At 34.4% G+C, this 19147-nt stretch overlaps 2 protein-coding genes across 4 annotated transcripts; both read left to right on the top strand.

Annotated features, from left to right (window-relative positions):
- Nucleotides 1-360: 360 nt before the first annotated feature.
- LOC136340413 (UPF0047 protein YjbQ) lies at nt 361-6690 on the top strand. The gene is made up of 3 exons (XM_066284472.1): nt 361-762; nt 2211-2347; nt 2453-6690. Exons 1-3 carry the CDS (start codon nt 603-605, stop codon nt 2666-2668), a joined length of 513 nt encoding a protein of 170 aa, XP_066140569.1. The 5' UTR covers nt 361-602; the 3' UTR covers nt 2669-6690.
- Nucleotides 6691-7154: 464 nt separating this feature from the next.
- Nucleotides 7155-18092, top strand: LOC136340248 (zinc finger protein 665-like). Of its 3 annotated transcripts, none has more exons than XM_066284162.1 (13): nt 7155-7657; nt 8577-8771; nt 8825-9040; nt 9103-9345; nt 9532-9745; nt 9803-9946; nt 10002-10267; nt 10338-10666; nt 11355-11758; nt 11992-12243; nt 12409-12627; nt 12788-13039; nt 13342-18092. In XM_066284162.1, the coding sequence occupies exons 1-13, from the start codon at nt 7598-7600 to the stop codon at nt 13542-13544; spliced, it is 2997 nt and encodes a 998-aa protein (XP_066140259.1). In that variant the 5' UTR covers nt 7155-7597; the 3' UTR covers nt 13545-18092. The 3 variants fall into 3 exon arrangements, with proteins under 3 accessions (XP_066140259.1, XP_066140258.1, XP_066140257.1); XM_066284161.1 differs by having other exon boundaries at nt 8825-9046; nt 13345-18092; XM_066284160.1 differs by having other exon boundaries at nt 7156-7657; nt 8825-9046.
- Nucleotides 18093-19147: the final 1055 nt, after the last annotated feature.

Raw genomic sequence — 19147 nt, 5'->3', positions numbered from 1 at the left:
AGACGAGAAAGGAACGTGCTTTCAATAGCTACCAAATATGTAAAAGATTTTCGAATTTAAATGACAGACCTGTATAAGTGGCTGCCTATACGATAGTTGTCGGGTACTTGCCTAAGCCATTAGCAGCAGTTTGTTCATGATTTCGATCGAATCATGATTTCATTGCAAGTCGATTGTGTTTTCCTCAGCTTAACAGATCACTTGAGCGATTGTTTACTGTATGCAGTTAGCCGTTGAAGGATTTTCGTTGGAATAATGGCAAGTACATGTTAAAAATTGTAAAACCGATATAATGTTCCCGCTGGATCATTTTAAATATCCCGCACTCGAGTCCGCACCCGCCCGAAGATGGCCGGCGGTGACCGAAGTGTCAAATCATCAGAAAACGAACCGCTCACACTGCGGTTAGGAAAAGGAAGGTTCTTGTAACTTTTTTTATTTTTCTTGTAAAGGATCAAATACAAAAAATTCTTAAATGAATTGCTCATGATAATAATGAACTTGCTGTTTCCAAGTGTATCAGTGCTGTTTGATTATTTGTGATCGCTGCCCCAGAAAAGACGTTCAAACTGGCGACCGACAGCGGCAGTGGCAAGTCAAACATGGCTTCTTCGGCCAGAATAATCCAAACCAATTCAGCCTGGTTTCAAAAAAAGATAAACCTGAGGCCGCAACACAGGGGAGTGCATTTAGTGACCGAAGAAATTTTGAGGCAGATCCCCGAACTGTCCCAGTTCGCAATGGGGCTCTGTCACGTACAAAGTAAGTTGCCTTTACCACTGCTTTGACAGAATTCGCCCTTTCCTCACAAAAATGTTTAAGTTTTGTTGATAAATGGTAGACAACACGGGATATAATCCTTTTAGGACTTAAACTGATTGATTTCTTTATTACAATAGAAATCCAATAACTTATTAAAACTGAACTTTCCTATGTGTTTGCCTTCTTTGAGGTCACCTCCTGACATGACATGCATGACCCACTGAGCTAGTAGGTCCTGTAGTAGGTTGTTCATTCACACACTCACATATGTAATTATTCTGTTTTAAATAATTTAAATCAAGTATTACCGAGGTATTTAAAGTCAATTGAGACAAATGAATTACATCTCGATGTAGCATTGAGCATAGCTATTTTTAAGTCAAGTCTTCTAGAACTTCCTATAAGATATAACCCCTGATATAACCAGCACAAACTGGATTTTGTTTTTCTGCTTTTAAGTGAAACTGCATTGGATTTTTTTGAAAAGTTATTTGGGTTAATTAATCGTCATATGAATTGTGCCAGTGTTCATTTATTAAGATTTAAAATATACAGGATGTCCATTTGATGAATTCCACCATTGGGATATCAATTATCTTTGGTTCAGTTTGGCCAAAGTTTGGTAATTTATAGACTTCAAATCCAGAGGTCGGCATTTATGGCATTGGTATATTAACTTCACATTAATGAATATTAATATCTGATATTGAAGGTATATGTGTATGTTATTAATAAATAATGAGAACATTAATTTTATCTTGATTTTATTTTTGTAGTACTTTATAGTGGTTGAGACCCAGAAAAGTAGAAAAACCACATCTTAACAATGATTTTAATACAAACATTGTATCCCTTTAATTGTACAATAGAATATTTTTTTATTAACTGAAACACATGGAGTTGCCTACAACCCATATGTGGCTAAATATTTCATTCCATATTTAAATTAAAGCAATTGCTTTAAATATCTAATTAATTGAATCAGATTGTTTTTATATTCCCACAAAATAATGCACGCATCAATTTTCATCTTGTCTCTTAAACAAAATTTTAAAACATTTGTTGCAGGATATTCCTCCTGTAAAATTAGAGACATGTGATTTATATGAATTCTGATTTCAAAGTAAGAGTAAAAAGTAACCAAGAAATTGACCATGGACAGTCCTAGTTGCCCATGAAACCTTCAGGCCATTTCTTTTTTTTTAAGTTTAAGTTTTATACAAAAAAAGTATTCCCAAGTACCATTAAAGAATTAATATAGAATTATTTCCTTCATAAGAAACTACTTTGAATTGTTCTGAAATATACCACAAATTCCACCTTGAAGGTGGTGATATGACACATACAACGTTTTTGACAAAACAGCTTGGTTTGTCCAATCTTTGGTTTTTCATTACACTCTTGAAGTAGTACAGAATGCAAAATGCCAGAATTTACTTTTTTTTTAGTATTACACACTAGTGCAAGTTTAGCCCTAAATGAAAGTTGGGATCCTGATGTGAGGGATGACATGGAAATGATGCTAAACAAAATTGTTCCTGAAGGTTTACCTTATAGACATTCCTGTGAGGGACCAGATGACATGGTAAGTTGTTATTATCTTTAAGAATAACGCCTCACACACAAGTTTATATAGATAAACTTCTCAATTGTTTAATTGGGAACTTTAAAGCTATATTTGATTTGACAGCCAGCCCATGTCAAAGCATGCTTCCTGGGCTCCTCGCTGACCATCCCGATAACCGAGGGGAGACTCAACCTCGGCACGTGGCAGGGCGTCTGGCTGTGCGAACACCGGGACCACGCGGGCTCCCGCAAATTACTGATCACCCTTAACGGGTGTCTGCGCGATGCCAATTGCACCCCTCTGAGTCCCGTCAGCCCCATGGCAAGTACGAGCAGTTAGGGAAAGCACTCGGGGCATTCTCTGTCAAAGCACTGAGGATGGTCCCGAGTTCCTATCTACGGTCTCCGAAAGACTAAAACCAAATATACCTAACGACAATATGTACATAGTTGTACATTGTATCATATTTTTTGGTACTTAGGGTATGTATAGATTGTTTAGGGTTATTTTTATTATTTGATTAGTTGTTGTTTTTATTTATGAAGAAATCTCTATGTACTGTAGAGATTTTTATTTTTATGATTTTAAACAATAAGTGAAATAACAAAAATATATTCCACACCGTAGAGGAGCCCCAAATTTGACTTTAAATGCGACAACCACATAGATGCTCATGTTGTAAGTAGAATTTGGAACTCTTTGTGTGTATGTTTTTAGAATTTATTAGAAAATGACAAAGTTTAATTATTTACTTTTTTATTTAAGACTTAAAAGTCTTTACAATTTTGCCCATTTCGACATTGGCCTTTTGAAACCATTATTTTGTGGTATTTAGGTGCTGTGCATTTGAATCAAGAGTACCTACATTTACAAGTAATTATTATAAGGTGACTAATGAAAATATCCTTAGCATCTCTTTTGACCGGAAAATCTATTGCAATCACCTCTTTAAAAAAAAGGAATTGACCAGATGGGTTTTAGTTTTTATGCTTGCGCCACGAAGAAAGAGCAACATAATTTTTAGGTATTATTATTGTCAACGAGCTTCACTATCCTTGCAAAAAGAAAATGTATAGTAATAAAATTAGAATCAAGGTTATGACACTACTTGAATTGATCATGAGATTGTTACAAATGCAAGGAGTTCTGTCAATGATTATTAGTGGCGGAGCATCTCGCTATATCTTCTTTATAGCCGAAATTCATTATAAACATTTTTAACAATCTTTCGTCATGTAAATAATTACATAGTGTTATTACGGGTTTTGTACAAAGAGTGTACGTGTATGTCGTTATGAACTAATGTGTCTGTCTTCCTTTGCCCCAACCGAGTTCGTTCAAATCTATTCTGATTTTAGAGCCCGTTTGATTTTAGCTTCAGTACATTTCTTCTATAGTGTTGTTTAGTTTCAACACGAACAGGGTATAAAATTAATTTAACATTTAATTTGAACCTCGTTTGCGATAACAAAAAATTAGGTTTTACGCATGCGTGAAAGGAATATTTCCACTTTTGAATGTCGCACATTGTTATTCACACGGTTTTTAGTGCATTATTTCAAATCGAAGAACTAGTTATAGTTAGAGTAGACTGTAGCTAGAAAAACATTACATGAGATGGACTTTAAACAATTGAATTATCCTTTCAAATAAATGCCTTTAGCTCAATGAGTCAGACGAATCGTATTACTGACGAAGCGGAAAAAGTCCTCTGTTATAAACATCAGGAAAATATTGCCAAATGTACAGGATAATGAGAATTCCGTGTTGCGGCAACGTTTTCCTACGTTTTTCATTTCAAAATCCGTGACCCTGTTGAAAACGCGTACCTACCTTAAGTATAATGCTTTTTTGTTAAAACCGTAAAGCGATGAAAAACAATTTATTAGTGTGTTTAGATTTACAACAGAGATTTATAAGCAACTTAGTAGATGTACACATCAATTTTAGGTCTGAGACAAGAGAGTGTTGTTAAGAAGTGTGGATGTCAGCCGGTAAAGGGTTCGGGAGAAAAAAACCACACATTGAAGCAAAGTTGATGTAAATAGAAATTATTCTTAAAATTTCGGTTAAAAACCAACTAATTACAGTGTGTCCCTGGAATAAATCTTGTTTAAATTTAGAGTTTTTGGAATTCAAGCCCGCTGGCTTACAGTATAATTTCTTATATAATTTTGAAAAATCAAACGTGCCAGAAATCTTCAACAAACTTATTTTGGTCAAATAATTAACAATGTGATCCTTTAATGACACATAATAGGCTGTAAAGCTTTACATTTGTTTCAATCACTGCAAATTAGATAAGTGGAAGTTAAAGGTTTTTGCCGCCTAGATAGTGAATAGTTATTAACCTAATGGGTGCGGTAAATTATTGGCATTGGTGTGCAATTGGATGTGCGTAAATAGTGCAAGTTATAATTCAATTGTGCAATTGCTTTTGAGATATCGTTCAGACTATTACGGAAAATATAACAAAAACCTATAATTTTTACATAGCACAACTTAGTCATATTTACCGCATAAAAAGTATTTCAATTTACAGAAACACTTTTTTTTTATTTCTAGCACGGCTCCTTTTGATTTTTCAAAACTGATCTTTTGTGAAAACTATTGAAATCTAGACCCCAAAAATCTAAATTTAAATTGAAAGTTGTATATCTTTTACAAGGGTCTTTTCCTATCTGGTGATACACTGTATATTTAGAAATCCTCCACTTCCACAGCAAACTTCGCCTCCTGAACGTTTCACCATGTGCCCCATTACACATTTCCTAAAATGTTTTGTAACTTATTAGGACACGAATTTGTAAATAAGTGTTACATGGTTTTCTTACTTGCATTTTTTACATTCCCCCACTTAAATAAAACGTTTATTGGTATTGTTGAAGCGATTGTACTTATGTTTATAACAATTGTTAGTTTGTAAATATCTGAGGCACTGTTGAGCGTTTCCAATATTACGCGTGTAATGGACTGCGTTGCAATGACACGATCAGAGTTCCTATAGGGCTTTTCAAGATAATCAATTATCAATTAATGTTCACGAAAACCGCAGCTTTCGCTTGATTTCGCATTTACTGAGCACCGAAGACGAGTAAGTTTTATCGAAGCACTGAAGAATCTAAAAGTACCCTTGGTAAATACCCAATGCACGAACTGTAACATAAATTTTTCCCTTTCCGCTGCAAGGGGTCTGTCATTGTAATTTGCCCAAAAAGTCGGTCTGATTGGTGCCTTTATTGCCAAGCACTAGCAGCAGACCAAGGAATATATAAGTACCTATAAATTGAGCTATGAGCTGTTCTGTTAGCCAGTATTTTTGACTTTTGAATAAAAAATAATCGCACAAAGAATTGTGGACGGAGGTATTCCATAGCTATTAGGATGGGAAGTTGCGTGTGCCTGTGTTGTGCCTAAACACCTCTTCTTCGATGGCAAAAATACGGCTTTAATTAAGCTAAAGCAGTTAAAGTCACGTCCCCATTTTCATTTGAAAAAAGCAATTATCGCGTCCACGCATGTACAGATACAAAGCACAATTTTGGCCATATTTTGTACCTAAGGTGTATATTACTGTATTTCGCGATTAAACAAGAGCTCTGTCAAGTCCCACAACGGACTACTGAATCCGTTCTTTGGTACCTCGTTTTTACTACAGTTTGGCGGGCTTTTTTCGAAAGAATTTTTTGCGAAACAGTTTGAATGATTTCTACCCATCCGTCCTATGATGTATAACTTTCTAAAACCGTAGTAATTAATTATAAAATTAATATTGCCAGAGCCGGAATACATTTAGCGTCGCCAAATAGATGAGTAGCTGTATTTTTGCCTTTCCAACATCAAGCGTTTCGATTGTAACAGGTCGAACTTGTCCGCAAAGGACATACATTAGTCGAGCAAGTGGATTCGTTGATTGATTATTTAAGAATAGGTCACTGCCACTATCGCAAACAAATCTGTACATATTATTTGTTTTAGATTAGTTTTTATGCTTTGCTCACAGATTGCGTGAGTTCGCAAAGAGATATTTTAAATTCGGAAAAGAAAAATGCAATAAACATTATTGTTGTATATCGGAGGAAATAATAATTACGTAGTTTAGACGTACGTTTGTAAACATAATTCATATCAAAAATTTGGGTTGTCCCAGTTACTAAATTAGTTTACTTTTCGCCGATTTTTCTGAGATCGTCGATGTAAAATCTGTGGGTAAACGGTAAAAAACTGATCCATTGTACGTACTGAGTACCAAACGAGGGTGAGATTTTAAAAATGTGATCAACTGGTCGCACAGTTGGTCTTACGTTCTATATTGTACCTAGCGCATAATTTGCATAAATGAAATAAAGAAAATATTCTAATTTAATTGTTTCATTTACATAGGAAACGTTACGAGTAGTCTTTGGTACAGAGCTTACAAAGGTGCTATGAAAACATAGGTGTATTTTTTCTGTTGAAGATACTAATAGCAGAGTTTTTGTTAAATGCGGACTTGGCATTAAACAAGGATAAGAAAATAGTCATGTAGTTATAATATAAGTATGTCAATGTTCCATATTTGGCACATTGTTCCTCTTCACAAAGCATTATTATTAGCTTAATTCTTTCCTTGAAAATGAGAAACCATGGGAATTTCAAATAGAAAAATGTATATATTACAAAACATTTGAATTTTCGCGGCTTGATACTATGGATGGGATTGGCTGGAAGTTATTATCGATTTGTCAGTTGTCAGTTCTGGCAAATTGGACGGAAGGTGCAGAGATGAAATGTTTAAAATTATTTCATGCTCCCCATGTAAAATATCTTTTGAAGCTCTTAACTTTATCACGGCTTCTACTTAGTATGACTTTTCGGAAACTTAGCTTTTTAATCCAATATTTAAAAAAAATAAGAAGGAAAAGTATATAAAAAAAACAGATCACGCAATGTCAGAATCCGCCATGTTGAATTTCGGTGTTTATAACTTTGCGGCGCCCCACTTCAGCTCCAGAGTTTACGTGAAATTTTAGTTTTAATATTAATTTATGTGATACAGTTCTACTGAAAAAGGGTGAAGCGTATTCAGGCGGTGGTTTTAGAAGAAATTTTCAAATCCACGAGTGTTTGTGAGTTGTTAAATTTTATAGAATCGAGTTGATAAGTTTTGAAATGGCTACCTCTCGCGTCCCCCTGCTGTTTGTGTGAAGACGGCCATGCCATGTCTATAGTTTGTTGGTGGGCATTTAATTTTGGCGATTCCGATTACGGATTTTCGACAATCCATCAATGAATAACGACAGCCAAAATACCATTCAAACTATCCATGGAGGAAATTCGAGCAATGAGGTAAAAGTTGTTTAAAAGTTAAAAATCATAATTGGGACAACTTGACATGCGGCTTCATTTGTTTTGATTTCCATTCCCCCTTTACTTCACCCTGACCCCTGACTATCTCTAAAGTGGTGCCTGGTGGTAGTCTAAATGATGTCAAGTTCTAATTCCCAAATGGACTTAGATAAATTTCATTGTACCTATCCAATTAATTTTAGTTATGAAGTCATACTCCTACAGGAAAATTTCAACAAATGATCATAAAATCTTTTATCCATTATATACAATATAATAGGTAAGAAATATTAAACCCTGTATAACACCAGTAAAACCAATCCAAATCTAAGCAGTGCATAGAAAAATTTCTAATGAAGAAGAAATCTGAAACAAATTTTGTTTACTCAATGTATGTCATAGTTAAGTTCAAGCTTAAACTTAATTTCTACATTGGTGCATTTCAGCAGTAAATAATGAATTAAGTTCCAACATATATGGCATACATACAATTTATTGATGTTAACATTTGAAACAAATATTGGAGCCTAATTCTGAATTCTATCTTGCATAAATATCTTGTGAAGTACTATTTTGGTTTTTATCCTTTTTGAGAAATGACTTTCTTAGTTTTGATAATTATCTTTGATTATTCAAAGTTTTTGTCATGAATATTTGTATTCCTTATATCTTGCAAAGTTTTAATGACCCGCCCATGGGTTACTATTAAATTTTCAGCAGGTACAATGACACATTTTTTTATTCATATATTCCCCATGTATAGAATGGTCCTTGAAAGTTAAAAATTAAATAAATTGTGATAATGTTATAGGAAGTAGAAATTTCAATACAGGTATTTCTTATAGTGTCTTAAATATACATTTATAATTAAATAATTTTATATTGAATATATTTACTATAGTATTTGGATATATGTCAGGTTTCATCTCAAAGACAAAATGCGACAACAATACCCACTGACCTCCGGGTAAATACGACTGCACTGAATGCAGTGGCACTGAGTAGTGTTGCAAAATATTGGGTGCTCACTAACCTTTTGCCTGGCCCAATTCCACAAGTGTCAGTCTATGGTTTATCTGGAACTGGAAGGGACAATCAAGGAAAGCTTACCCAAGTTGGTCAAGAATATTTATACTTTAAAGTCATGCTAATGACTGTTGGTTGTAGGAAACGGTCCTAAGCCAGCATGCAGCTGGTGTGTTGCAGGCAGATCCACAATTGTTGCTTCAACAACACGCCCAGATCCCAGTTACCAGCATTGCAACATCTCAAGGTACCATTGGTATACCAACTGGGACCATTCATTTGGAAAATGCTCAGACTATGTCACAGCAACAGCCAACTCATCATGTTGATCATGCACAGCAGATGAGTAGAGGTGAAGTAAGGGTAATTAGAGTTTCATTTCTAGGAAAGAAATACCAGGATAAAGGTGTTGCTTTTAGATTTCTAATTCACAGCCAAGCCATAACCAACAAAATCTAGTGCAAGTTCAAGTTAACCAGGACAATATGGTGTCTGTGATTGATGAGAACACTGACAAACATAATAAGGACATTTTGGCAGCACAAATCCAGGCTGCCCAGATGCAGCTAAATGAATCTCAGATTAATGCTCAGGTGTTGACAGTGCAGCAACTACATCAACTGCAAGCTCAACAGGTGCAGCAAGTGCTGGACAATGTTATGGTACATAATTGATATACATATAATAATTTATTATATTATATATAGTATGTCAGATTATCAAAAAGATAGTCAATTTCAAACAATAATATGTAATAATTTCAATAAGGAACAGAAAAGTTTCCATAAATGTATTAGGTACTCTTGAATGTTGGAAACCATGTAGATAAGTATTGTTGCATATTACAGGTGAGAATGGAGAATTCATTAGAACAAAACCAAACCCAGCATGCTCTGCAGCAGCATCAACCACATGCAGAACAACAAAGCAATCTCACTGAAAATATAGAAATGGTGAAAGAAGAGAAATCTGTCCAATGCAAATTTTTGACTAATGCTCAATTGGGGCTGCAAGAAGTCAAGGGGAGTGTTATGGATGTTCGTACTATGGATGGGAGTATTGGTGAGTTGGTACACATCCTCTAGGAAGATACTAAAATTAAACGCTCTGATGTTGTAGTGAAAATTCAAACGAATATGCAGGAACAGGATCTGGCCAAAACTCTGGGGGTTGAAATGGTTCAAAACATGTACAAAGTAAATGTTGATGATTTGAACCAACTTCTAGCATATCACGAAATTTTTGGAAAACTTCAGAACCAAAGTATGATATTGGAAGTTAATAAAGAGCTTTTTTTTAAAGTATATTCCAATTTCAGCTGAAGTCAGCAATAGTCAAGGACATACTGCCACCAATACTACCACAATTAATATGCAACCTCAGAACACTTCAAATGTTACCATAATTACTAAAGATGAGCAGGAACATCAAAATGTGCCAGCAGTGCAGCACAATGAGAACAATACCACGTCCGTTATAACTGGGAGTCATCAGTGTGATTTGTGTTTGAAATCATTTCAGTTTCGGTATCAGTTAATTGTTCACAGAAGGTATCATAACGAGAAGAAACCCTTTACTTGTCAGGTAAGATTTTATTTAAGTTTGAGAAACCAAAAAATCTCATTGCAATTTTTAATTACGAATTAATAATTAGGTATGTGGCAAGGCTTTTCCAAACAGCACCGAGTTGTCTCGTCACGGCAAGTGCCATCTTGGTGGCAGCATGTTCACCTGTACCATTTGCTTTCACGTGTTTGCAAATGCTCCTACTTTGGAAAGGCACATGAAACGACATTCTGCGGACAAGCCGTATGGTTGTACTACTTGTGGGAAGACGTTTGCCCGCAAAGAACATCTGGAAAACCATATGAGGTGTCATACAGGCGACACTCCTTATCGCTGTCAGTTTTGCGGCAAAAATTTTACGCGAAAGGAGCATATGGTGAATCATGTCAGAAAACATACTGGGGAAACTCCTCATAGGTTAGAAGCGAGACTTAATAGTGTCCTTGTATATTAAAAGAGCAAAGTGATATATTGTGGCTTATTGAGAAAGAAAATTCTTGATAATTTATTTTTGGAGCAATTACTAAAAGAATCTATGGTAAATTTAAGGAATAATGTGAGATTATAAGAAAAAGCTTCAAAAATATTTAAAAAATGGAGGGATTCGGCAGAGTCAATAGTACTGTAACTTATGATTTCTGTTTAGTAGGTATCTGCTACGCTATATTTTAAAATAAATCGAATGCAAATACTGTCTCAGAGATTTGAAATCATATTTGATACAAATTTCTTATCTCTATATATAAAGTTCAGTAAAAATGATGTAACTGTTTACTCTGTTGAACTTGACCGCTAAGTCTAATAGTATATCTAGGTATATCTCTTATATGGCAATTATAAGTAATGGTAATACGACTTCTTCATGAATTCTACGAACTTAAATAATTACAGCAGCACAAGAAAGTACATGTTATCCATTAAATCACTTTACACACTAAGTGTGCAAGTAAACTTCTTTGTAAAATAATTGTTTTGCGCTCCCCTTTAGAAACACAAATGTATTTTTTATCCTTGATTGTAGAAACACAAACATGTAGCCACGATTGAATTACTGCCATTTAATAAATAACTTATATTGGATGTATTGTGATAATATCTTTTTTAGGTGCGAGATTTGTAAAAAATCTTTCACACGAAAAGAACACTTTATGAATCATGTGATGTGGCACACTGGGGAAACACCTCACTGTTGCACCATTTGTGGCAAAAAGTACACCAGGAAGGAACATCTAGCTAATCACATGAGAAGCCACACCAATGATACACCATTCAGGTGCGAGATTTGCGGAAAAGCGTTCACGAGAAAAGAACACTTTACCAATCATATCATGTGGCACACGGGCGAGACTCCGCATAGATGTGATTTTTGCTCGAAAACATTCACCAGAAAAGAGCATCTGCTTAACCACGTTAGACAACATACGGGAGAGTCTCCCCATCGTTGCATGTATTGTAACAAATCGTTTACAAGGAAGGAGCATTTAACCAATCACGTACGACAGCATACAGGTATGTTTATTAAATTCCCCTACTGTTCTGAAATATTTTCAACAATGATTGTGAATTATTGTCCTTGGATAGCAAAGTACGATATGATATTAAGGTTTGTTGTTCCAAAAAAAAAAATTTAACCCGAAGTAATCTAGGAACGAATATGTTTCATTCGGATGCAAGAAATTTGATACATGGGATCTCCACTATAGTATATGCCTCTGATTGTGACATTTCATGTTGTCTTGCAGGTGAAACTCCTTTTAAATGCACCTACTGCCCGAAAGCATTCACCCGCAAAGATCATTTAGTGAACCATATTCGACAACATACCGGCGAGTCTCCGCACAAGTGCACTTATTGTACCAAGTCATTCACGAGAAAAGAACATCTGAATAATCACATTCGACAGCACACTGGAGAGTCACCACATAAGTGCCATTTCTGTGCCAAATCCTTCACTAGGAAGGAGCATTTGACGAATCATGTTCGTATTCATACAGGTACGTATAAGTTATTGAAAAAACATTGTAACTTTGTTATTAAGACTTGTTTCTTGTACCACCTTCTAGAGCAATATAGTACTTTAAATATTTAATTATTTCTTTTTACTAGTTATTTTTCAATCCACGCGATAATAAAATTCTAAAAGCAACTATTATTTCTAGGTGAATCTCCGCATCGATGTGAATTTTGTCAAAAAACGTTTACACGTAAGGAACATTTGACGAATCATTTGAGGCAGCATACCGGTGAAACGCCACATTGTTGCAACGTGTGTTCGAAACCCTTCACTAGGAAGGAACACCTGCTGATTCATATGAGGTCGCACACCGGTGAAAGGCCATTTTCGTGTAACGAGTGCGGAAAATCGTTTCCTCTTAAAGGTAGTTAAAAGCCTAAATATTATATATTTTCTTGGGTTAGTGACTTTAAACTACACAGAGAAATTTAATAGCCGATCGAACCCAGAAAATGACACTCTTAAGATTATAACTACATAATAGTCCCAATTGTTTAAAGAATTGCTCAACATATTACTTTCAGGTAATCTTCTTTTCCATCAACGATCGCACACAAAGGGTCAACAAGCTGAACGTCCGTTCAGATGTGATTTATGCGGCAAAGATTTTATGTGTAAAGGTCACTTGGTCTCGCATCGACGATCACATGGTGGCGAGAAACCTTTCAACTGCTCAGAGTGCGGAAAGTCATTCGCCGAAAAGGGCAACTTGCTGCGCCATACCAAGAAACATGCGTTGGATCGTGAAAAAGCTGAGATGAATGAACAGGCGCAAGGTATGTGTTCACTTTTGATAAGCGGTGATACATATATCGAATGAAAACATATTATGAAAAAGTAGTTGTCTGAAGATAATGGGAAGAAAAATAACTATAAATAACAAATATTTGTTTTGCGTGGTCTTTTTCAATAAGTCAGCTTTTTAGAAAGTATTTTAAATACCCCAATATTTTCATATTTCCCTGTCTTGAGTTTCTTATGTTCTGAAATATCTTTTCCGTGCATCTCAGTTTTACATAACAATTCATTATTCAATAAAGTTTATCACATGAAAGCAAATTAGCATAACAATGTATAGCAGTTCAACAACAACAGCAGCAGCAGCAGCAACAACAACAAAATCAGACCCAATCTAACTTGCAACAATTATCACAAGTTAATCAGCCGCAACAGCAGCAACCGACCAATGGTAGCTTGGTGCAAGGCAGTCACCTGATTCACACTGCTGGGCACCATTCGGTGGTGGTTCCTACGAACGCCAGCGTGTTGGCGTCCTACTAGAATATAGATCAGTTTTGGAATGTGTAATACAAAGTTCCTGATTTATCATAGTTTTCTTCGATTTTAATATTAACTTTACAATAAAAATTATTGTTCGATTCAATGGAGTGTTCCAAAAATATTACCTCACGATTTTAATAACCAGTTTTTGCAACTGTATTTGTTATGGAATTTGATATATCTGGAAACGCTTTATGTCTTTTACTACAATTCCAAAACTGAATCTCTTCTTGTGATAGCTAAGTTTAATTTAAGAAAATTTTGTAATACAAAATTGTAAATAATTCCACCTTGAAGGTACTATTGGCGCTAAAACCGAAATGATTGCTTGCTACGAAAGCTGCTATAACGAGTATATATTTTTTTAATTCCCATTCTCAGATCTATTCGGTTGAAAATCCACATGATCACCTCAGTGACGAAATCAATTTAGGGTCGGTACTATGGCCTAATTTTGCCTATGAAAACAACACTCTGTTTACATCTGGACTTAAAACTTGTAATCTAATTTTTCAAATCTTGAATCAACGATGATTGTTAATTTATCAAATTTAATTGTTTAATTATAAAATAGGAATTGGGCAAATTAAGAAAACAATTAAAATTAATCAAATCACAATCGACATCGATTCGAAATTTCAAGAAACCGGCTGCAGGCTACCTCGTCATCCGCTTAGACACGTTTAAAAATTTCGTGTTTCGCTTTAGCTTATTGCTGTAGTGCGAATCCTGACTGAGAAAGAATTAATTGCGTTCTCTACTTGTGTGATGACGTTGTGGTCTGGTATTAGTTGATTTCGACTTTGCAGCTCTACTGCCTTATATTTCCTGTGTTCAAGTATTAAGGATGTGCAATAATTTAGGTCGGTATTTTCACATACGAGCTAAGTTCTCAGGAGAGTAAAAATGGTGGAATATCTGACACTATTAAAGGTAGTTAGACTCACCATTGTAATGAAGAAATATACCTATTAAATATTACCTGAACGCATATAGGTCGTACTGGTCATAATTTTATTGGAGCTTAATTCATTATTATTCTCGGATTTGTGGCAATGAAACATTCAGGTTAGTTCAGGTTTTGCAGCGCTGGGTCCCTGTATTACTGAAAGCTTTTTTTTTTCTAGAAACAATTGTCGCATCTTTTTTCCTCGAAATTTTAATCACCAAAACGTCAAGATAGGTTTTTGTCTGAACCCTTAGTAAATGATAAATGTTATTCCTAGTTAGTTTTAACTAAGAATAGTATGCAATTCCACCACAACAACAGCGTCAGCTACTGTGTGAAAGGTTGCTCCCAAAAAAAAAATGAACAACCGGTCTCAGACACATAGAACATATTTATTTCATGACACACAGCATTATCGAACTTAATGGGTAATTAATTCTTCCTCTCTTCATAATATTAACTAGAAGCAGAAATAAAAAATGTTAACATTTGTTATACTGATTTCACTGGTCACGTCTGTACACATTAGAACAGTATACCAGGAAAGGAAAAATACCCTTCGGATTCACAAAATTCACACATTGATACGTATCCCTATATCGGGTTTTCGTATATTTGGAGGATTTCATCGATGTTTGTGTGAATTTGAATTTTTATAGAATAGATTATTGCGACTTTGCAACAACGAAATATAGAAACAATGTTTTAACTAAGGCTTTTTTTAAACAAAAAATAACCATAGGTGATGGTTTTGTCTTGGTGTGTTAGATCTAAATTTTATGCTTCATTTGCTACGCGTCTGTACTTCAGATGGTTTTGGATCCTTTATTAAAATTTTGACTGTTAATAGGTATGTCAATATCGCTTCAACTCTGATTCAGTAGAGCCTCACCATATCATTGGTTTAATTTTATTGAATAAATTTGTTGAACCTGAATTAACAATTGAAACACTCATTAAAACCCTCAGGTACACTGTCACATTTATATTTCTGAAGATGTAATTTATCTCTTCGGAAATATCTCCCATATATGTAAGGAATAAGTGTAGAAAGAACATTACTCGAATATACATATAGTTATATTTGTCAGCAGATGTTGGACTTAATATGGTCATTCGCTGGACTCTGTTACGAGATAAAGGTACACGAAATGTTCTTAAAAAAAATTAGATATCCCATCGTATATACAATTTTTGGTAAATAAAACTCCAATCCATGGCGGCGAAATTGTTAATCAATGTATATTGCATAGTATTTTACATTGACTGGATACAACAGAGTCAAAAGTTGTGCAACTATTGGAATTTTCGCCGAATGACCCGCTACCGAACAAATGGGTTTACACGGGGGCTGACGTAAATGTTTTGCTCCAAATTTCAAACAGTTACGAACCTAGCTCAGCTGTTAACTCGGCTGAACATGACCATTATATAGCTTATTGATGCAGAATTTTAAAGAAATAACCTGAGGTACCTAGGTGATTGAGTGATAGGATATAAATCTTTCACAAAAATACCGAAGTCTTAAGTTATTTAATCCGCTCTAATTTACAAAATCAAATGGGCTTGAATAGGAAGTACATTCGGTCGACGAAAGGAATGCACGCGTCGAAATTGGTGCAAAAAAGTTTGTTAGATTCTCATTTATGAACGCTACATAATCATACATTTTCATTGCTAGTATTGTCGTCTCTGTTGTGCCACCGGCCAACATAACAATACTCGTAAACATGAGAGGGTGAGATGGCTTTATATGTAAAACGGATTAATGCATTCGATTTTTAAATAGAGCCAAATTATTAATGTGCTTTAACCCGAAGTCACTTTCCATTGAAACCAAAAATCTGATCAATACATGTGTGTATATGTATATATTCTGTTTCAATGTTTCTTTAGGAATGACCTTTCAGTTAAAGTTAACAGCACGTTGCTAATTTGGCGCTTACTTAAATAACTTGGCATTTTTGTAAAAACAGTATTAGATCTGTTTTGAGACAAAATTATCTATAGTTTCTTAGGCATATATAATATCCATGTAAACAAATACCTGTCACTTGCATTTGATCCGTTCAAGGCGAGAATATTCAACAGAGCCGCAATCAGCCTGCTGTTACAATGAAAATTTTTTTAAATAAATTTTGAAACTACCGAGCACTAGAATTTAGCCGGGTCCAGTGTATTTCAAAAATGTTCGTTCAGTGATGTCCTGTATATTACACGATTAAAGAGTTTACTTTATATTCGATTATGCGCGCGCAATAAATACTTTTCATATCGATGCAAGTTCTATTCTGTAAAACGCTCTCGGCCTTTTGAAATATCGATCGTTCATAGGACACAACCGACCAATGAGCGAAGACCAAGTTAGCGATCACGCGTTTGGTTTGTTTACATGGATATTTTATATTCGTAAGAATTACTATAGTTACCTACAATATTATTATATACAGGGTGTTTCATAAAAATTCCGCCCCTTCCTCCCTTTTAATGGTAAGTTGAGCTTGAAAAGTGTAGAGACTAGTATAAATCAGATCAACATGTCTTCATCTTCTGCATTTCAGTTCCGCACAGTTAGTGGTTCTAACTGTGATTCCATAATCTAAAAATCTTAAACGTCTAGTACATTCACAAAATCATTTTGGCGCACGTAAAGATATTTTGCAATAACACCTAAATATAACTTGGATCTAAAATGTTAAACATACAAACATTTAATTACTGTACTGCGTCTCATATCTGCAAAACATGAAGTTAAGACAATTATTTCCTTATATTCATTTTATCAACCTCACTCCCACACTCCTTCCAAAAATCGGCAAGTTTTTTATCCATTTTTACCGCATGACTGACATTTCAAAACCACATCTAATTTTTTGTTTAATTTCTTCAATTATTTACTTTATTTTGTCGTTATTTATGTTCGATTTCATTCATCTATCTATCTGTAATAATCAATAGCAACCAATGGTATGACGGCAATGGAGATTTTCTCGATAATTTGCATTTTCTAATTTTATTACTTACTTCACAGTCGATGTACCTGCTTGGGCGTAACGTTAAAAATTCCAAGCTTAAACTAAGCTGTACCTTCTGAGAACAATTATTTAACTCAATTGATACCTACTTCTTTTTAAGAAAAAAAATTAAAACGATTGAGGGTATCTTTTTAGTTAAAAACTGAACGTGGGAACAACCAACATAACGTAGTCATATCAGTTTTATAGTTATAGGTCAGCTATAGATCAACTTGTACTTATTTGCTGAAAGAGGGAAAAATATTGACATGATTGCTAAAACGGAGGCTTTTATATTATATGAGATCTTGTTGTAAGTTTTATTTAAAGGGGCAGTATTAAAATCGATTGGGCCAGTAAGCAAATATAATTTCCTCTATGAACTTGTTTTCCTAGGTGAAAATAACCTCAGCTTTAAAAGTTAAATTCTATAGATATATATATTTTTTAAAATTATTTTTTACTGTCTCATTTTGTAGTTAGCAAAGAAAAACTGTACATATTTTACAATACCTTAGAGTAGATCACCTAAACTTGTTTTCTTTTATAATTGCGATTTATTTAATAAATTGACTATAATAATCAGTGTAATTAATCATTTCCAGAAAAATGAGGTTTTATTTAAACGTTCTATTCTTTCTATTATTGCGGCTACCTAAAAATACATTGATTTTAATTAGCGTCTACACACGTCTACGGTATTTGCACAAAACTACTGATACTCATACTAATGGACAAAGAAAGGGGTTCCTATTATCGCCACATTATTATTGTGGTTTGTTTAAATAAAATGCTTACAGCATTTATCGAATTCATTAGTAATACAAGTTCTTCCCGAAGCACTTTATATGTAAATTCTCAAGGTTTTGATGATCATTCATGTTTATTTTTTCAATTTTTGCGATGACGCTCAGGAAAATCTTCAATATGCGTTGTTACTATTTATCCTATTGATCTGTATTTTAACACATTTCAAATACCTGTTCAAATTTGCTACGCCACTGATAATGTACAAGGTAATTCAAACTTCACGCCTTCTGCTTTTTGCAATCTGATGAATAATATACTATCGCTGCTACGTATTAGGAAAAAAATTTCTTAATGAAAGTTAATCAGAAATGTCAGGTGTTTTCAAATATTGGGAAAAGTGTGTGTCTGTAGGTCAAAGCTTATTCATGACCTTATAGCCGCCATTTTAAAAAGTAGAAAATATCTTTTTAACTACAAAAATTGAGATCAGTACTCCTTCTTCGAGCCTTCCAATCAAATCTTTAATTTATTATTCATTTCTTCACATAAGGCATTAAGCGTTAAGTTTGAAATACACTCGACGGGAATTACCTTTCATCTTAACATCTGAAATGGTAACAAAGGTAAGATATACTAGTGTGAAGTTATAATTATTAATCGAGTAAGAAAATATTAATGACAGGACTCTTCTTAAAAATTGTTATAAAGCAAGTTGTTTGTTTTCCTCAGTTATACGAAGCGAATGATCCTGGCATGAGCTTTACTGAGTTTTCGGTAAAAAAATTAAGGATAGTTTTATTCGGGCAACTATCCAGAAACAACACAAAAACTGAGCAGTTGGTATTTTATGAGAACAGTGTCAAATTCGTAATCTTCCAGTCCAAATTTAC

The sequence above is a fragment of the Euwallacea fornicatus genome, chromosome 7 (assembly GCF_040115645.1).
Source record: "Euwallacea fornicatus isolate EFF26 chromosome 7, ASM4011564v1, whole genome shotgun sequence".
NCBI classification, from domain to species: domain Eukaryota; kingdom Metazoa; phylum Arthropoda; class Insecta; order Coleoptera; family Curculionidae; genus Euwallacea; species Euwallacea fornicatus.
Note: the sequence above shows the minus strand (reverse complement) of the source record. Positions and strands in the feature narration are given on the sequence as shown.